At 34.1% G+C, this 21356-nt stretch overlaps 2 protein-coding genes across 5 annotated transcripts in view; one reads left to right on the top strand and one right to left on the bottom strand.

The window, feature by feature from the left end:
• Positions 1 to 21356, bottom strand: part of ARHGEF33 (Rho guanine nucleotide exchange factor 33) — a 114895-nt gene that overhangs the window by 5985 nt on the left and 87554 nt on the right. The window lies entirely within an intron of this gene.
• SOS1 (SOS Ras/Rac guanine nucleotide exchange factor 1) overlaps positions 1 to 21356 on the top strand; it is a 129481-nt gene that overhangs the window by 102370 nt on the left and 5755 nt on the right. For 3 of the 4 annotated variants that reach the window (XM_043468383.1, XM_043468380.1, XM_043468382.1), the window contains 7 exons: positions 3824 to 3986; positions 4487 to 4604; positions 12082 to 12254; positions 12469 to 12585; positions 13830 to 14094; positions 19450 to 19494; positions 21153 to 21271. In XM_043468383.1, the coding sequence (XP_043324318.1) occupies positions 3824 to 3986; positions 4487 to 4604; positions 12082 to 12254; positions 12469 to 12585; positions 13830 to 14094; positions 19450 to 19494; positions 21153 to 21271 (1000 nt within the window). The remainder of the gene's footprint in view (positions 1 to 3823; positions 3987 to 4486; positions 4605 to 12081; positions 12255 to 12468; positions 12586 to 13829; positions 14095 to 19449; positions 19495 to 21152; positions 21272 to 21356) is intronic. The other variant, XM_043468381.1, reaches the window with a different exon arrangement.

Genomic DNA, 21356 nt, shown 5'->3' with positions numbered 1-21356 from the left:
ATTGCCTTTTAGGTTTGCCACATGCATTGTAACAGAATTAGTTTCAGATTATACCTGATATATAAAAATGTTACTCCTCTATAGCTCTATTCACTCCTCCCCTTTTGTGGTATTGTAACATGTATTACATATAATTAACGATCTGTAATTATAGATAATTGTAACTGTAGATCTAACAGTGCATTGTTATAATTGTTGTTTTACTACCACTTGGTATTATTTTCTTAGCCCTTCACAGCTTTGCTCTCTTATTGGCAATGTATTTCACATATGTTAACATTTCTATGTCTTATAGACCCAACAATACATTACATGCATATTATTTTATCCAGTTGTTTTTTAAAATCAGTTTAAAAAAACAATGAGGAAAAAACAGGCATTTATATTGTTTCTTATAATTAAATAATTACCTTTACCAGTGTTCTTTGTGTGGATTCACACTGCTATCTGGGGTTACTTGCCTTTAGCTTGAAGAACTTACGTTAGCACTTCTTATATGGTGGGTCTGTTAGCAACAATTCTCTTAGTTTTTGTTTATATGGGAAAATCTTTACTTTGTCTTCATTTTTGAAAAACAATACCCCTATAAGTTTAACTATTTATTTCTTCTGCCAGTTCAAACTGACTATTGAGTCCCTCTAGTAACATTTTTATTTTAATTATCATATTTAATTATCATATTTTTCAAATCCAAAGTTTCTGTTTGGTTTCTTCTACAATTCCTGTGTTTTTAGGACACTCCTATTGATGATGCACACTGTCATCAGCTCCCCCCTTTACTTTTTAAATCATACTTCCCTTTAGTCCTATGAATAAATTCAGAATATCTACTTTGAAATCTTTGTTGTTGTTGTTGTTGTTAAATCTGACATATCAGGTCTGTCTTACAGGCAGTTTACCATTCCCTGTTTTTTCTTCCCCAGTGAATCTTGACATTTTAGATGTCAAAGGAGATAGGGAGCCCTGTGTTTTTGGCTGTCTAGGCTGTGTCCCTCCACCCCCCATCTCTTCAAGATTCTCTGAGGAAGCAGACTCTTGCCTCTCTTACTGAATTGTAAATTTCCTGAATAGATGTTTCTTTACTTGCTGTTTACTCTTAGGGCCATTTCTAGAGACTGCTAGAACTTATATAATTTTAACCAATGTCCCTGAGGAGTAAGGAAGCATAACTTCTTGTCATGTCAGAAGTCCAGATCTCAATACAGTTTTTTAATTGGAACTGGAAATAAGAGTTTTATGTATTGGCCATATTTTTTATGATCTTGACCCATGTTTTATAAGGGTGATGTGAAGTTTGCACAGATCATATTGGCATTATCAGAACAAGAGACCAGTGACATAAGGGAATGACTGGAGCTATAGTGTGGATAAAGACCAGAAAGCAATTCCTAAAGAGAAATAAATCCTTTGAAAGTTAGGACTTCCTTTTACTTATATTATTACTTCTTAGCCTCTAAAAAGTAGAACTTTGGAGTTTGCCCTCTCAGTGTTGCTTCCTGATTTCTTCTTTATCAATCAAGTAACTATACTTCAATTGCAAAGGCTCTTTTCCATCATAATAGTTAAAAGTTATGTCTGTAAAGAGGAAACAGAACTCATAAGACCTACAGACAATTTCCATCTGTCCTATTTTTAATAGATTACTGAGAAGGCAGCCATTTCCTTTTCTTTTTCCTTTCTCTTGTTATTTTTTAATTGTGGTAAGATTTTTTCAATATATAAATACAATATTGTTACCTATAGGCATAATGTTGTACAGCAGATCTCTAGAACTGATTTATCTTGTATAAATAAGTGCTAATCAGCATGAAAATTTATACATTGATAAGCAACTTTTATTCTTTGCTTCTATAAGTTCTTTGTTTTCTTTTTACTGTTTTAGATACCTCATGTACATAGAATCATGCAATAGTTGTCCTACCACTCGTTTATTTCACATAGCATAATGTCCTCAGCGTTCATTTTGGGATTTCCTTCTTTTCTAAGACTGAATAATATCCTATTGTACGTGTATTTCTTGTTTTCTTTATCCTTTCATCTGTTGATGGACATTCAGGTTGTTTCTGTATTTGGCTATTGTGGACAGTGTTGGAATGAACATGGGAGTGCTAATATCTCTTTGAGATATTGATTGCAATATTTTTGGATAAATACCTAGAAGCAGGATTGCTGATCAAAGGAAAGTTCTATTTTTGAATTTTTGTTGTTGTTGTTGAGGAACCTCCATACTGTTTTCTATAGCAACTACATCATTTTGCAAAATGTGTAAGGGTTCCAGTTTCTGCCTTTTCAATGGAAGAGGTTCTTGTTCACTTGCTACAGTGGTTTGGCCATAGATGTGCATTAGAATTGAAATCACTTCTCAATAAATCACCCCAGACTTACCTGGTTTTTACAAAAGCTCCACAGGTGATCTCATTTTGTATACCTAGTTAATATCAACTAAAATAGTTTTTTAAAAGATGTAAATATACTTGTTTCATACCTTTTAAAATGTCCAGATAACTAGTTAGCCAATAGATGATATATTTATAGACATCTAGCTAATGTTTTAATGCATAAACATGTTTAATTTGATAATAAGACAAGTTTATTTTGATAATTTTGCAGTTTTTTTTCTCATAGTGTTAGATCAGCCTCATCAGAGAATAGTATAACCTGCAACTTTACATTTTTGTTAATATTTAATATTGGTTTATATTTATTTTTTCCATATGTGTATTTTATTTTTTCTTAGATTGATTTGTTTAGTATTACATTATTGAAAACCTCTGGAGAAGGGAATGGCTACTCACTCCAGTATTCTTGCCTGGAGAACTCCATGGACAGAGGAGCCCAGCGGGCTGTAGTCTATGGGGTTGCAAAAAGTCAGACAGGACAGAACAGCCATTGAAAACCAAGTTTAAAATACTTTCTTTGCTGATAAATGAGTAGTAGATGAAAAATTCTCTCAAATATTAGAAATAGAGAATAAATGCTCACTGAGGAATCCTTTTTTTGAGCATAGCTTCTTTTTACTTGGATATATATACTTTCCAAGGATTCTTGGTATTTAAATATAAAGAGCTTTTGTATTCAAAACTGATTTCTTCATTCTTTCTGATTTTTAAAATTTTGTGCTTAATTGTAAAAGTCACTTTTTAACATTATAGTGCTTATCTCAAGAGCTGTTCTTAGAAATGTAGCTAATTATTCCTACATATCAAAGAAATTGAGCATTAATCACTAAAATCTTACAATTAGATGAAGAATAAGAGTCAGAGAATTACAAAATTTGAGAATAAATTTCCCTAGAACACACCCACATCCTGAAGACCAGCATCCATTCAACAAAATGATAGATTGATTTTGCTCATATTCACTCCTGTCTGACTCTTTGCGACTCCATGGACTGTAGCCCACCAGGCTCCTCTGTCCATGGAATTTTCCTAGCAAGAATACTGTAGTGAGTTGCCATTTCCTACTCCAGGGGATTTTCCCCATTCAGGGATCGAACCCGGGTCGCCCACATCTCCTGCATTGGGAGGCAGATTCTTTACCTGCTGAACCACTTGGGAGAACTCCAGTGCTGGAGAACACACCAAATATAGTAGGAAAAACGATTGACTGATTCGGTTTGGAAAACGAGAAGAGCAGCATGCCTGACTGAAAGCATTTCCTTCTCTTCTATTCACCTACTATTTACCTGCCACCCTGAATACATACTCTCTATTGTTACACTATAGCTGCCGTCCACACCATTTTACTTGGTAAATTCTTTAAATCATACCTTTGTTGGGAAAACTACAAATATTTTAATTCACTTTTTGTCTTTGATTCCCAGATGTATTGTAGAAACTGAAAACTTAGAAGAAAGAGTAGCCGTGGTGAGTCGAATAATTGAGATTCTACAAGTGTTCCAAGAGCTCAACAACTTCAATGGTGTTCTTGAGGTTGTCAGTGCTATGAACTCCTCCCCTGTTTACAGACTAGACCACACGTTCGAGGTAGGTTTGCATAAGTGTTTTTTTAAATAAACTTCCACTCCCCATTTTAAGGATCAGGATTTTAACAGTTATGATCTTTAATTTTTGAGAGACACATCTATCTTTTCAATAACAGCCAAAATGATGTAATTATCTATATTTTTTATTGAATTGGTGTGCTCTTTTTTAAATTAGGTAACCTCATTAAAATACATTCGCAGGTCCTAGCCTAAGTTAGAAGAAAAATATTTCAGCATCTGATTTGTAATATAATGTATAATAAAATGCTCAGATAATTGAGGAATGGCAAGATAAACTAGATTTCTCTCACATACACACGCTTTTTCTTTAAGATTGTACTAGAGTCTATGAAGATAGTCTCTTTGAAGCAGTGTTACCATTCTTAGAGTCAAACTGATACTGTTGTGTGTGGGCTTCTTTGCTGTAAGCCTGGCAATTTGGGGCAAAATCTGTGATTCCTTTTCTAAACTTATATTCCCTAAATATTTTTTTTCTTGTAGCAAATACCAAGTCGCCAAAAGAAAATTTTAGAAGAAGCTCATGAACTAAGTGAAGATCACTATAAGAAATATTTGGCAAAACTCAGGTCTATCAATCCACCATGTGTGCCTTTCTTTGGTGAGCATTTCTTCTTAAATTTTTATCATGTTTCTAAGACAATTTTTCATTAAGTGACTGAGTATACACATGTCTAATATACCAGCTGAAAATATTTAAAAATATTTAGCACCTGAATTCCCTTAGAATTTTTCTCTGTGAGGACTTTAAGATCAAGCCCAATATGTACATTCTACTTTTTATTTCCATAATGGGCAGCCATTCAGTATTGTATAATGCTTACTTCTGTTTTAATATTCATAGAAGTCTTTTTTATTGACTTATAGTAAACCAGATACTCTGCAGAAGAGGCATGGCCATATTTACCCATATTTATAACCATGCTTCTTATATTCAGTTTTTTTCACATGGCTAAAAATCATGCGCCTTAGGGCCCACATGCTCTACACATCAAAATTTTACCTACTCTTTTTCCCTCTCTTCTGCACAAGAGGAAAGTAGTGCCTTTTCTTTCTGTAAAGACTGAAACCTACCAACCATCTGAATCTTCTCCCTTCTGATAGGTTTCTCTGTCTTATTCCATCATTTATTTCCTGTATTTTATATCTTCAGTATCTCTTTCACACTGGTTTCTTTTCTCTGCTGGTATGTATGCTCTGGTGATTCTTCCTCTAAATACTTACAAAAATTATGACCTCAATTACATATGTGCTGTTTAATCTTTTTAGTATGTGGTATACTTTCTTCTAGCCTTTCCCTCATCTCTATTTGTATATTTTCTATATAGTTTTAAGTTATATTGCATGTAACATTGTTATGCCCTGATATTTTTTCAGTTAACATCTTTGTTCAGGCTTTCTAATAACCATTTTTGTATTTACTTTTAATCTTTGTCCTATACATATTGTATATAGTTGTAACTGTGTGACATGTACACATTGTTTACTTTTTTCACTTAGCATGTCCCAAATGTATGGTGTTTTATTAGTCTTCATAATTAACATTTCTCATGGCTACATGACATCCTTTAAAGTTGTTATGACAGTTTATTTAACCATTACCCTATGACCTGACGTGTGTGTTGTGTCTATCTTTTTTAAAGCTTTCCTAAATAATGTTATAATGAATATCTTCGTATTTATGCTTATTTTATGCATTTGAGAATATTTTCTTGAGCTGTAAAGCCAATTTAGCTAGATAATTTATATCTAGCTGGATATTTCTTGAGCTATATATTTTTACCAATCTGCCTTTTAGTTTTTATTCTTTGAAATACAGTTTTTTAAAAATTCTATAATCTGTTCATTTTCCCCATTATGATTTCTATTGTTTCTAACCCTAGGAAGTTCTTCCAGTTTAGAAATTTAATATTCAGTCATATTTTCTCCTAGCTTTATGACTTGGCCTATAAAATTATATTTAACTGTTTAATCAAGTTGAAATCTCTTTTAGATATCATGAAATACTCAAATTTATTTCTCCACCAATTCTTTATCTGTTGACCCTGGTTTATTGAATAAGTTTTCTTTATTCCCGTTTACACATTGTACCCCCTTCTTTAAGAAAAAAATATTTCCCATTAACTTCTTTTTATATTATTTTAGTTTTATTGAAGTAGAGTTGATTTACAGTGTCATGTTAGTTTCAGATATACAACAAAGTGAATCCATTATATACATGCACATATATTCATTCTTTTTTAGATCCTTTTCTCATATAGGTTATCACAGAATATTAAGTAGCGTTCCCTGTGCTATACAGTAGGTCCTTGTTGCTTATCTATCATATATAGTAATGTGTACATGTTCATCCCAAGCTCCTGATTTATCCCTCCCTCCAGCATTTCTAAGTTTGTTTTCAATATCTGTATGTCTGTTTCTGTTTTGTCAATAAGTTCATTTGTATCTTTTTTAAAATTAGGTTCCACATATGAATGATATCATATGATACTTGTCATTCTCTGTCTGACTTACTTCACTTAGTATGATAATCTCTAAGTCCATCCCATTAACTTCTTATCCTTGTGCCCTAGTCTTAATGACTGGCACTTTATAATCAATGATTCTCAGCCAGGGTGGTTTTTGCCCTCCAAGGAACATTTAGCAGTGTCTAGAGACATTTTATTGTTCAGTATAGTCAGTAGAGGATAGGAATATTGCTAACATTCTTCAGTGCACAGGACAGCCCTCCACAACAAAGAAATATCCAGTGTGAAAGGTCAGTAGTACCAAGGATAAGGAATCCTGCTTTAGGGGATTCCTTGGCAATCCAGAGGTTAGGACGTGGAGCTGCATTGCCAGGGCCCCACGGTTCCATCCCTGGTGGAAGAACTGAGATCAGAAGCCAATGTAGCAGGGCCAAAAAACCCCCAAAATTCTGCTTTATATTTAAAATATTGTCATATATGGTAAAGCCGGCTTGTCTTTGTTCGTCAGTATTTTTTTTTTTTTGCCAATTTTGTCTCTTTATTTTTTCAAATGAACCTGGGAATGAGGGGGTGATTCCCCAAAATACAGTTGGAATGATCTATCAATTAATTTGGAAAGGACGTACATATATGATATTTAGTTTTTTCCTTAGGTATTTTTAATTGTGAATGGTATTTATTTTTTAATGGTCAATTTCCCTTAATTCCAGGAATTACTCATTTCAGGGATTTTCTAAATATTTAATCATATCTAGGGTAATAACAGTGGCTCTTCCTTTGAATTTATTTCTGTGTTAAGCCTTATAACATTAGTCATAACTTCCTAAACAAAGGTTAAATGATAATAAAAATAAGAAATTCTGTTTTAATCTCCATTTCAGCAGGGATACGTTATAATTTTGCTGTTTGCATGATTCAGTGCTGTTTACTGCGTTTAGAAAATTTCTCTTTATAGTTTTCTACTGCTTTTTTATTGGCAATATACATTTACTGTTTTAAGTAATTTGCTATCTGAGAGCAAATGATTTTTCTTGCTTAACAAATTAAAATTACAAGTTTGCTAATACTGAAACTTTCTGTTTACTCACATTAATTAAGCCTTATTTGTTCATGGTGGATTAATCTGTTAAATATACAAATGAATTCTATGCATTATCATTTTATTTAGGATTTTTGCATCCATCTTTGTAAATGAGATTGCTCTGTGGTTTCTCTTCTTGTCTTATATATATATTTATCAGCTTTTGTTATTATGGTTATATTTACTTTGTAACAAAGATTTAGTAGCTTTCCATATTATTTGATTCCAGGATGTCATGAAATGATCTAGCCTTTAAACTTTGAAATATTCCAACAGAAAAACCATCTGGGCCTAGAATCTTTTGTATCATGTAATTCTATAATAACATTTTCATTTCTTCCTTAATTTTCTTTCTGTTTCAGTTTTTTTTTTTTTTTTTGCTACACAGTTGTCTCATTTAAGTCTTTTAAAGTACTAGCATTCTATTAAAATGACACTTTTGATTTTGCTCCTATCTGCAATATATTTTTCCATTTCTATTTTTACTGTTTGTTTTACATACTGAGTTTTTCTTCAAAACAAAGCTGAAATATAATTATTCTCCCTGATTTTATAGTTTTATGTCATTTATGGCTTTTTATCATTATTAATTTATTCTGTCTTCTGAGGATTTTTTTCCCCATAAATTCTTGATAAAATTGTTGAGTTCATTTATTTTCTCTTCCTGATAAAACAATGAAGTCTATGCATTTACTTTTAAGTGTGGTAACTGGTGCCAGTTCATACAAAGGAACCTAAGAAGGACCTTAGGTCTGATGTTCATTTCATTCAACCTGTCTACAAATGTTTCTTGAGTACCTAAGTATCAGGAACTATGTCAGGTGCTTAGAAAAAAAATGAAATATACATAGTCATTCAGTACACTTGCTGAACTTACAGTCATGCTACTCGTGATATCCTGTGGTCCCTGTGACTAGATACTTCCCCTCTATTAAGAGGGTCAAGGGTAGTATCTACCCAACACTTTCTTTATCGTCTTATCAGAATTGTTACTCAGTTTTTTTTGGGCTGGCACTGCACTATTTACAGAATGATAAAAATCAGGCAGTTTCTCCTTCCAAGGTTATGCCAGGCTACGGGTCTATATCCCAATTTTTCTCCAGACACTAAAAGGTTCTACTCGCAGATAGAATGCCATATATATATGGGCAGACTAACATTTCCTCTCAGGTAATAGGCTGTGCAGTAGATTCCCACCTCAACCAAGTCTCACCTCTCTAAGCGAAACTCCAAGCCGACAGCCTCGGCTCTGCTCCTGCCTCTCACAGAGCTTTAATTGCGTGTCCTCCCCCTTTCTGGTCAGTTTGCTTCATCTCCACTCTTGCTTTCCTGCCATTTTAGAATTGACTGTATGTCTCTTGTATCCTGCTGTAGTTTGCAAGTGCTTTCATTTCTGTTCTGAAATAATGTGCTGCTTTTATTCATTCAGAAACATCAGTTGAATGCCTATATGTGCCAGAACCAGGACTAGGTGTTGAGAAGAGAGGGACAAGTAAAACGTAGTCTTATCCTCAATAAGCTCCCTTGAAAGAGCAGGAAAATAAGTTACAGTGCTGTGCAGTAAATATACCACTGTATTGTAGAAACATGTAAGTCAGAGCATCAACAAAGTGCTGTGGGAACTCTGAGCAGCCACTTTTTCCCAGAAACCTCACTCCTCTTCATTATTTGTCATAATGCTCTGCTTTTCCTCTCCCTACAACGGCTGACTTCAGAGCAGGTATATAAAATGATCTTTTAAAAAAAAAAAAATTAGGCCTTAAGAGTTTATAATATTCAGGTCATATATATATGTGCAGTACATTTTCTATCATATATATGTATACACATATATAAAAAAACATGCATGCTTAAACATTTTTTACTGATAGTTTATGATCAACAAAGTTTGAACACCATGTCTTTAATCATTTATTCTCCTTTTAACTAGCAATTTATTTGTCATAAAATAATTTCCAAATTTTATTCTGAACTCTCTCAAAATGCTACTTGTAAGCATTTTCACAACTTAATTCAAGTATACTTTTAACACCTACAATATCCTATAACTTCTTATCCGCATGTTCCCCAGGTCAGTCATTATACCATCACCCAGTTAGACCCTCAGGCACAAAGTTGAGAGTCTTGTTCTCACTATGCCAAACTCTGCCCAAACCAGTTAACCAGTTCTTGTGGACTCTACCTCTTAAATATTTATGCGCTCCACTCTATCCCTGTGGATCCTCATCATCTCACTGAGGACTGCTGAGCTTCCTGCTTCTAGTCTTAACTCCTTCTTAACTCCAGAGAAATCATTCTAGAATGTGAAGATGCTATCATCTCCTAATTACTTAGTGGATAAAATCTAAGCTCTTTAATTAAAAAACAGGGGGGGGGGCGCTCTTCCTGACCCACAAACTCTTCACAATTGGGCCATCAATTTGTGACCAGTATGGAATATGGAAAGTTAATTTTGGCTGTCATCAATCATGTGTACTGTCATGGACATTTATAAGACTGAACATTGAGCTAAGTGGATCACTGCAACTAAGTGTAGTGCATACTAACTCACTTCAGTCGTGTCCAACTCTTTGTGACCCCATGGACTGCAGCCCGCCAAGCTCCTCTGTCCATGGGACTCTCCAGGCAAGAATACAGGAGTGACTTAGTGTAGAGGAGAATATAACTGACTATAAGTAAAGGAGTCAGTGATAAGAGATATGAAAAATAAAAGAGCCTGGACTTGTTAGAACATATGGTCATGCTGAGAAATAACCAAGTAACCAATACACTTAACAATTGAATACTTTCTAGAACCAGACAAGCACTGGTATCTATCATATTTCATTATTGCAAACTTCTTCACTTTGGTTTTGAGTCATTTAATCTTTTGAAGAAGATAACCAAAAATTCTAGTATTTAAAAGTTTTGCTTCAGGAATTCGCTGGTGGTCCAGTGGTTAGGACTTTGCTGCCCTCACAGTAAAGGACCTAGGTTCTACCCCTGGTTGGGGAACTAGAACCCCACAAGCCATGAAGTTCCTCTACCACAAACTCATTTAGAACCACTAATCTCTGATTAGAACGAAAATGCCTGTTACTCTGTTCATTCTTCTCATCTGGTACATAACGTATAGCTGCGGAGAAGGGATTAGAACTACTAACCTCTTGCCTATACCTGTCCTCATTTCCTGCCCCTCTTCCTCCACCGCACTCACCAAATCCCTAAAGTCCAGCCAATTCTGAGTATGCCTTCCAGCTTCACTACAGACCAATGTCTTCAAACATATGGCTGCCTTGCTTAGAACACCCCGTTATCTTACTCTAGTTATTAAGCTTCTGTTCATTTTTTGAGACTCGCTTTAAACATATTTTAATCCGTGGTGCCTTTTTCTCTCCCAGAAGCTCAAGGCAGAATTAGGCACACCTTGCTTATGCTCTCATAGCATCTTATGCTTTAGTACCAATCAATATAGCACTTACCAAATCGTACTGTAGTAGCCCACATTCAAAGCTCTGAGCTCCTTGAGGGAGGAACTGTGTATCTTGTTCATCTTTGTATCTGCAGTATCTAGAGCAGTGCTTGGCATAGAGCAGAGACTCAGTACATGTGTACTGAGTGCAGGAACTCACATTCACACACTTTTTCCCCCCACGCATCACAGTCAGTACTTGAGAGGAAAGGCAGACATAAGAGGATAGGGTAAGAATAGCAACAACAGCATCAGCAGTCACAACCATAGATAATTAAGCATCTACTTTTGTCAGGCCCTATTCTAAGTCTGTACATAAATTTACTCGTAATGTTTCTCACAGCGACCCTGCTATCCTCATTCCCCAGTTGAGTAAACCAAGGCACACAGAGGTTAAGCAACTTGTACAAGATCACGAAAAGAGAAAGCAGCAGAGCTGGCTCCAAAACCTTTATGCTAGAACAGAAAGGAACTAAAAAGCCTGCTTTTCTGTTCATTCTCCTCCTTATCCATTGCACAGCCTGCAGTGAGGCAGAAACAGGAACTCCTTACTTGGTTGCCATAATTCTAGAAGTACTGAAGACCAGAATATACATAAATTATATGCAGTCCTGTCCTTGATAGGATTGCACATCCTTTCACATTTTCATGAGTAAGCCTATCCAAACAGTACCACCTCTGAATTACAAATCCTAATAACCTCTTGAGGGCTCCAAGAGCTAATTATGCAGAAAATATGATCCTCTGAAGTTAACATTTTCCTCTTTTGCCAAAAATATGCGTCAAGTGATGGGTTATTCTTAAAGTTCCATTAACAAAATCATGACATATGTCAAATAACATTATGGTTTGGAGATGGAAACTTAATTATTCTTCCTGTAAATCTATTAATTTTCTTAAACTTGGTCTCCCTTTCTCTGATATTTACTTAGCCCGTTGTTTTTCATAGAGTCGAAATTTGTGCTTTAATTCTTCAGTTATGACGATTGAAATGGTACACTGTAATATAATTACTGAAAAAGAAAAAAACTAGCTGTTTCCATTTTTATCCTTGAAGTAATTTCATTATATCTTCCAGGAATTTATCTAACTAATATCTTGAAAACAGAAGAAGGCAACCCTGAGGTCCTAAAACGGCATGGAAAAGAGCTTATAAACTTTAGCAAAAGGAGGAAAGTAGCAGAAATAACAGGCGAGATCCAGCAGTACCAAAATCAGCCTTATTGTTTACGAGTAGAGTCAGATATCAAAGTAAGTTGAATTCTTTGAAGGTACATATTTCTGATTAAGTTTATAACCACCTGATAAGAGTCGGATTTATTTCATAGAAGAGAAAAAGGAAAATAAAACTTTAAATATTTCCAATTTTCTTGCGTTAAAATGTTTTAAGTTACTTTCATGACTTTTAAACTGAATTTAAATTATTTAACATTAATAATATTTTATTTCTTTGCATTTATTTTAGAGGTTTTTTGAAAACTTGAATCCAATGGGAAGTAGCATGGAAAAAGAATTTACAGATTATCTTTTCAACAAATCCCTAGAAATAGAACCACGAAACCCTAAGCCTCTTCCAAGATTTGTAAGCATTCATATTATTTCCTTTACATTTAAATATTTTTTGCAGTTGTTATCTACATCTATCTGGTGGTTTATGGTTTTCTATAAAGGCATTCAGGGATGAAGTGCACGTGTAATGGATAAAAATAGTAGATAAATCCTTAATAAATATACTCAGGATTAGTCCACTTAGTTCCAAGTAAATGAGCAGTAACATTAATGTGAATAAAATCCTAATACAATAGATGAAGAAGTTGGGCAAACGTACAAGTTTTTGTTTTGTTTTGTTTGACAAAGAAAAATGTTATTAATTATTTAAAGGGCAGGAAATTTGACTGATTTATTCTCTTATAGTAAATATATGTACTTACAACTTTTTTGAAAGTAATGACATGAGAATTTTAAGTATGAAATCATTAGCTGTAAAAATAACAGGTTTGACAAGATACTTTTTGGAGGGGGAAATAAAGTTTCCATTCTTTCCTATTACTTGTAAGTGCCTGACCAAATTTATGTACAATATCATCATTTCCCTGTTCTGAATATAATTTCTCTTATTCATAAGAAAGTTAGGAACCAAGAAGTAAACATAAATGGCTTCTAAGTAACCAAGATAAATCTCATAATGTCTGTGAACTAAAGCTTAATGAAGTTACTCTATAAGAAAATTTCTCAAGGCCTAAAACAATTTCAAAAGACAGATTAAAAACAGAAAATTGAAAATAGCTATATATAGTCTGCTCCAGTGAAACATACTGACAATCATTGAGAAACAATCACTCTGTAAGAAAAAAAAAAGCCATCAAACTAGCATAAACAGGTGAGAATGCAAGCAATTTAATGCATTTGTAAATAATCCTGATGGCATCACTGTATTACAGCACAGTAAGGTATCATAGTTCAAAACAACGGTCCTGGCTTTCCTCCCAAGATTAAATTAGTTTCACACAGTCCATTTTAAAAGCCAGAGAAATGTTCACTGTATCTTAGAAAGATTTCCATCAGAAATATTGAAATAACAAATACTCTGGTATTTATAGGATTAAAATTCAGTTATTTAAAGAAATTCATTCCCTACTAATTTAGATAGCCAAGGCTTTATGGAAATGGGTTGTTAACACTTAACTTGGATACTTTGATTTGAATCAGTATTAGTGGTTTATGGTTTTCCTGGATATTAATCGAATTTTACCAGGCATTTATAGAAGAACCTTCTTTTCCATTAACGGTGTTGTATGTATTGTGTTTCTTTTGATATGTCTACAGCCAAAAAAATACAACTATCCCCTAAAATCTCCTGGTGTTCGTCCATCAAACCCAAGACCAGGTACTATGAGACATCCCACACCTCTGCAGCAAGAGCCAAGGAAAATTAGTTATAGTAGGATCCCTGAAAGTGAAACAGAAAGTACAGCATCTGCACCAAATTCTCCAAGAACACCGTTAACACCTCCTCCTGCTTCTGGTGCTTCTAGTACCACAGATGTTTGCAGCGTATTTGATTCTGATCATTCAAGCCCTTTTCACTCAAGTAGGTGTTCAAGTTTTAAGTGCTTTAAGTAACTGTTAGTGTTATGTGTACTAGAGGTAAAAAAGAATCTGTGTGTGTATATATATATTTATATATATATTTTTTTGTAAATTTGTAGATATAAACCACATACCATTTCAAAATATATTATTATAAAAGTATAAAATAAATTAGAACAGCCCTCTTTAAATGTAGTACACTTTACTGATAGGCCTGGTGATTAAATTTGTAATTGAAATTTCATTTGAGCATTTGTTTTCAATTGGCGAATTTAAAATGCCTCTCTGACTTCCAGAGGAAACGAAGATAACTGCTAAAACTACATGGACTAATCAATCTGATGCCTTAAATGTTTCCTCCAAAACTATATTTGAAACTGCTCAGTACATGATTTCTTTCTCACCAAATCTTGTAGTTTCTAATTTTACAATGTATCAAATTCAAACTTCTACTTAACCCTTGTTGAGTCAACAGCATCCTATATAGTGCCTACTAATAAACTCCTGTGCTTTCAAGCCCAGCCATACAACTCTCACAGATTGCACACTGTTGCTCATCCTTTTCTATTTATAAATCAGTGCTGTCCAATAGAAATATTTATAATATGAGCCCCATATGTGACTTTTAAATGTTCTTTCTACATTTTTAAAATGCAAAAATTAAGTGAAATTAATTTTGATAATATATTTTATTTAACCCCGTATATACAAAATGTTGTCATTTAAACGTGAAATCAGTATTAAAATTTACTGAGATATTTTACAATCTCAGTTTTTGTCCCAAATCTTCAAAATGCAATATGTATTGTATACTTACCACAGATCTCAATTTGGACTAGCCACATGCAAGCACTTAATAACCACATGTGGCTAATGGGTACCAAACTGTACAGCCCAGCCTAGCCCTTTGAGAGGCTACTTTCACTGTTACCATTAATTTTTTTTAATCAATTTCATATTGAGCTTTAAAGCTCTACTAAGATCTCAGAACCTTTCTTCATTTATTCATTATTAAATCAGAATTTGAATGCAGTTTCTTTTAACCCTTTCACAACCCCTTCCACATGCTCTTCCCACTGGCTGCCTTAGCTCATTGTATCGTTCAGGTTTTCCCCTAATATTCGACGTAATAGAATCCAATACTGAGAGGCAGCCTGACATTGTTGGGGAGGTAGTTAAGCACTAACATAGGATTCCTGACTCCTAGTTTGTCATTTCAGTCTGCTAGTGAGCCTTCTGATTTTAGATTAAACAGTTTCTGGATGCCTTCTGTGGGTTAAACTAGATTTTTAAGATATTTTCCAATTCAGAAAATCTGTTTTAAAAAAAATTATTCTATGGAGTTCTATTATTTTGAGATTTGGTCCAGAATACTACTTATTTATTCCTGTGTTGAATATATATTTGTAGTTACCCATTAGTTTGTCTTATCTTTTCTACCACATAAACGGTGTTTGTTTTAAGAATTACTACATCTTGGGTTTATTTGGCTACTGAAGATTACAAAATCATGTTATGTTACTAGTAGGCTATCAGATATTTTTTATAAGTTCAAGTAAGACCAGGTAAAATATTACCATTTCCCCAACTCACCAACTTCCTAAATTAAGTGATAATATAAAACCAACACATTTTACAGTATACCTGACTTAAAATTATTATTTATTATGACCCATTTAACTGTTTGAAGAGGTTTTTTCCTCAAGCAGATGGCAATGATCTGTGTTATAAAGATTCCCACATGCGTGAATTATTGAAATTGCATGAAAGCCATCAACTGAAAATTCTGTTTTTCTTATTGAAGTAGCTAAAAATGAAAGATGTGGAGAAACAGGAGATAAACATATTTCATTCCCTACTAGTGCTGAATCTTTCAATGATTAGTCAAACAGGGAAAAAAGTCATTTTGGAATCCAGTGTTCTGGATCATTGTTTTCTCATATGTGGCAGTGGAGTAATACTAACTTAAAATAGCTGGACAAACGAAGAAACCACTGTAGCAAGAATTAGACTTTGTAATCTTATCCCTGAGGATTTTTTCAGTTTCTCTTTCTTTGTGATAAAAGGAAACCTCTGTTACTATTCCTTTTGTTCTTAGTAAAAATTGAAAATAACAGATTTTGAAGTTAAGAAAGCCAGTATAATACAAAACCATCTGTAAGCTCAGTTAATCCCCTCCTTAAAGCTCATCTATGGATATTAAAGGTCCTCATCTGCTTTTGGCCCCACTCTGCTTAACAGATCTGCTAGTATTAATGGGGGGGAGGGCCCAGTGGTCACCAGCACATCCAACTTGGTACTCATTGTGTTGCCACTAGAGCGAATACCTACTTCCTTGCTGTCCTCAGGGCCTGGCAGGAAAGACCTGATGTACCTACATTTTTAAGTCATCTGGGCATATTCTACTCAGTATGAAGAGGCAGAAAGGCACTGCAAAGCAAAGGCATTGCAAAGCAAAGACATTGCTTAGGTTTTTCAAAAGGTAGAATTTGACTAGAATTTTTTGATTGGTTATAATAGTTGTTTTGCTTTTTTTTTTTTAGTTTTTTTCCCCAAAATAATTTATTTTAAAAACAAAGATTAATTTCTTCAGCCAGTATCTGTCAATATCTCATTTCTTGCTAAGTAAGCTTGGATACATCTTCTCTGGTAAGGCTTGCAATCTTACTGAGAGATTTAAAAAAATAATCATAATAAAAGAAACTCACAGTTAAATGCTTAACAAGGGTTAAATGCTTTGATTCTGTTTGTACTATGATTTTTTTCATCTCTCAGTAAGATTGCAGAGAAGATGTATAAGTTTTAGTTTATTGACAAAATGCTAAATGAGTGAAGATATAAATGCAGTAGAAGTTCACACGAAGATGACCACAGAATGGGCAGGAATGGTCAGAGAAAACTTTGTGGTGAAGACAGAGAGGGAAGGAAACTGGCCCCTCTAGTGCTGCTACACATAGCCTCACATTCAGAGCCCGGCTCCACACCTTGCGCTCACCAGGCCTGCCTCTCAGTGGCCGGGAAAAGGGGAAAGGCCACCAGCTTTCTCTCTGTGGCTCTAGCATGGAGGGAGGAGGAAGAAGTGCTCTGGGTACCTTGCTATTGAAGGCTGCCTGGTGATAAAAGGGAGCCATGGATCTGGCCTGGTCTGTGTGCTACAGATGAGCTTTATCCCATCCCTTAGTAGGGAAGGCTTTAATAAGAAAAGATATATTTCAAGCTGGAATGCAAAGCTTTTCTTTGTAGCAGATTGTTGTAGGTGATTAGTTTCTGATCTCATACATTTGCATTTAACAGGCTTTTGTGAATTTAAGAAATTATCCATGATTTATATAATTTTTTTCTATAGGAAAATGCTTATTTTTATTCTCAGAATGACTCAGTTATAAATTGGAGGTTATCTTCCAACAGTGGTTTCAACGCTGACTGAAAGTTATAATCCCCTGAAGAGCTTTAAAAAAAATACCTATATGCTCAGTCCATGCTTGTATTAGACCAGCATTGGCATGTGGGCATCAATATTTTTAAAAACCTTCCAGCAGGGCCTAACGTGCAGGCACAATGGAAAAACCACTGATCTGTTGTCTGGGATTTGTACTTTACCAATTTATGCTACTTTTTGATTAACTGGATTTTAGCCCTAAGTCACTGTCAATAAATTTGTTCAGTACCTAGCTGACAAGAATTCCTAGTATATATTTCTTGAGATTTATAATGTATAATTCTCAAAGAATTTTTTAATAGCATTTTCCAGGCAGTAAGACTAAGCAATTAGTTTGAAGTGACAAATCAGAAAAGTGCCCCAAGTTTACACATAAATCTAAACCTTTGCTGTATATACATTAGACCAAAGCCCAGCCTACAACTGTGTGCACAAGTATGTATGTGTAAGTGTAATCATTCTTTCTAAAAGCCTGCAGTTGGTAGCTGTCATTAGCTTATGTTTTGATTTTACTCCTATATTTTACAAAGTATACGACCATGTTCTCGACGCTTATCTCCAGAAAGGATACTTATTTCCTTTCCAAAAAAGTGGAAAATACATAAGTAGTAAGCACTGGAGCAGATACTCCCTTTAAAACCCCTGTTATGTTAGTGAAGAGAATCTCATTTTTAGTGAAAAGAATCTTTGACACAGCAGCAGCATTACTTAATGTCAAAAGTATAAAAATGAATTTTAATCTTTTGAGAGCTAACTTATTAGGATTAGCTGGATTCCTACCCTCAGTAACCATAGCCTGCAAATAAATATCAGTACATATGGAAAGGAGGTAGTACCATATGTTATTTGAAATCAGGGCTGTCTGGGAAACAAAAACACTGTATCTATATAAGCAGTCAAATGAATGGTTCTGCCAACTAAACCTAGGACGTAAATTATGCTTGTTCTGACCAAAGAAGCTAGAAAAAGCAACAGCCCTAATTGAGTGATTGTTTGTTGTGCAAAAATGAGAGAGAAAAACCTGAATTAATCAGCTCAGTCTCATGCTAGAGTTATTATTGCTTTAGCCTCTTAGATATGATCTGTTCGGTATGTTGGTGATATGAGGCAGTGTAAGCTAAACAACTGTATTGATTTAGAGCCAGTATAGATCCTCTAGCTTTTGTCTCAGTTTTTCTACTTTAATGCTTTCAGGGCTTTGCATTTTATGATTTTCAATTTTTTTCTTAAAAGAGTGAGTATTGTTGAAATTAGATATTCAAAAAGTATCCATTTCCTGCATAAATAATGTGTCTAAGCACCAAAAATGTTTAATGATATTTTAAGTGTTTAAAAATATAGAAGGAAAAAAGCTATATCACTTTCAGCTTGTTTGTAATATCCAAGCTATAGTTATTTTGTGATGAACACATATCCCAAGAACTTTTCTAAGGTATATATATACTACTACTACTGACAATAATGGTAAGAAATTCCCTTTTATTTCTCAATTTTTATAACATAAATTCATTATTTACTACTTATTTTCACAAGTTTGGGTTTTCAAAATAATCCTTATTGAATGACATATTTCTGTATGTCCAAATGAATTCTTTGCTCAAATTGGGTTTATACATTTTTTGGAAGTCTTCCACTAAAATAGAAGGATATTATAGTTTTCTCATGAATGCTTTTTCATTTAATTATTATGACATCAAGTAGTGAATCTAAAACGAATCTTCAAAATTCCCAATGATGTTAATGCAATTTAATTCTTTTTCTCAAAAGTAAGTAGTAATGAGCTTTTGCTAAGCTGTTCTATCATTCTTTAAAACTAGAATGACAGAAATAACATTTCTATTATAAATAAATTTTTACAGATGAGTTGAATATATTTATGAAAGAAAAAAATCTACTTTTTCTTGTTTCCTTTCACAGGCAGCGATACCGTCTTTATCCAAGTTACACTGCCCCATGGCCCAAGTTAGTATATTTGGTTTAAGACTCATAATTTTTGCTTTGGCTTTAAAAATTAAACCAAATGTAACCTTTCCTGCTAAAACTCGTCTTGGGTCTGGCAGCATTGGTGCCTTGCTTTGCAGCATCTTAGAAGTGAGGCCTTCACTTGTACTATCTTTTGATCATAAATGATTTGCTTAAACTTATATAATTCTCATGCTTTTTGTAAAACCTTTCTTCTCTTTTGAAAGAACATTATTATATGGGTGGCTTCCACATTTAACCATTTCTCATTTCCAACTCTGGAGTTCTAATGCCCAACTTTAAAAAAAAGGCGAGAGCATGCATGCGCATATGAGAATGTTGGCAGCTACATGCAGTGTCTAAGTCACAAAATACCTTAGGCTGGGGAAAGCACAGGCTGTAGGCAAATGACTGTTATTTGACTTTAGAACAGCTGTCTTATCACTGTGACTATCTGTATTATATAACCTAAATATTCATCACTAATAAGCAAAATAAAGTTCCAATGTAGGTATTTGTTTTTAAAGTAAACTAACAATTCACCAACTATCCCTTAAACTTTAAGCCAATAGATTGGTTTTTGCTGCCCTTCATACAAATGATTTCAGAATGTATACCATGGAAAATAGTTTTATAAGCTAACATAGTCTCATAAGAAGAAAGGTAGGTGATCAGAATGTTGCTCATTTAAATAATATAAATACACAGAGTACTCTAAGTTCTATCTTGTTACAACATTTAATTAACAAAATTAAAACTGTCAGTGTTTAAGGGAAAGAAAACCTGCCAAATACAGTTTTGAATGATCATCTAAGTGTTTTTTCACGTCTTTTTCATTGTGCTGATGTACAGGTTAACTTACATTAATGTTTTTCAAAGTGTAGTTATTTATATGCCTATATTAAGCCCTTATCATAAATGTTTGTAAGACAGGTTACAATCAGAGGCTTTTACTTACCTTTTTAGTGCCAATTCATCAATTTACTCCTAAGTCAGGTTCACTATATTCTAGTGTAATTTCTGTTTTTATTATCCGCACAGCCTCAGTCATTTTAAATGTGTTCATCACAATGAAAAATTCTGGATTAGAGTGTGATGAACCTGACTTTGCTTCCCCACCAAGAAGAGCTGATACCTAAGCAAACTGAAGAGATCCCTCCCCGGGACAATAGAGTCTCTCCCTGCCGTCCTTTTAAAGGACGTCCTTTTAAAGCATGGCAGGGAGAGACATTGGAGAGAGTGCTTAAGACCAGAAAGTATTCCCAAAGACTATCCAGTGAAGGCAAGGAAATTCTGTACTAATACAGTCGGGGGGGGGGCGGGAAATGAGCCCATCATAAAAGGTTAACAAAAGTTACCATTCCAAAAGTTTTTCATAGTTTGCTCTCTCCCAGAAAATTCCAGTAATAGATTAACAATAGAAATGTTATTTTGTTCAAGAAGTATAACAACAGAATAACTTAGGCAGCTTTTTTTCTGAAAACTCTGCTAAGAAATTTCTGCATGCTTTTATAGCAGTTTGCTTTAATAAAGGAAGTACTGTTGGGTGTTGCTTTATTGAACTGCTTTTTATACTTCTGTACATTTCTTTTAATAAATATAAGCAGGATTGATGAAATAAAATTCCTGTGAACTTTTCAAAATTGTATCATCTACAGGATCTGCTTCAGTATCATCTATAAGTTTAACCAAGAGCACTGATGAAGTGCCTGTCCCCCCTCCTGTTCCTCCACGAAGACGGCCAGAGTCTGCCCCAGCAGAATCTTCGCCATCTAAGGTAAAGTAGAATATCTGGTTATCTGGAGACTGGAATCATTGCAGTTCCATTATAATCAAGTGCTCATCTCTCATTGAGTTCTAAC

Source organism: Cervus canadensis, chromosome 5 (assembly GCF_019320065.1).
Source record: "Cervus canadensis isolate Bull #8, Minnesota chromosome 5, ASM1932006v1, whole genome shotgun sequence".
NCBI lineage: Eukaryota > Metazoa > Chordata > Mammalia > Artiodactyla > Cervidae > Cervus > Cervus canadensis.
Note: the sequence above shows the minus strand (reverse complement) of the source record. Positions and strands in the feature narration are given on the sequence as shown.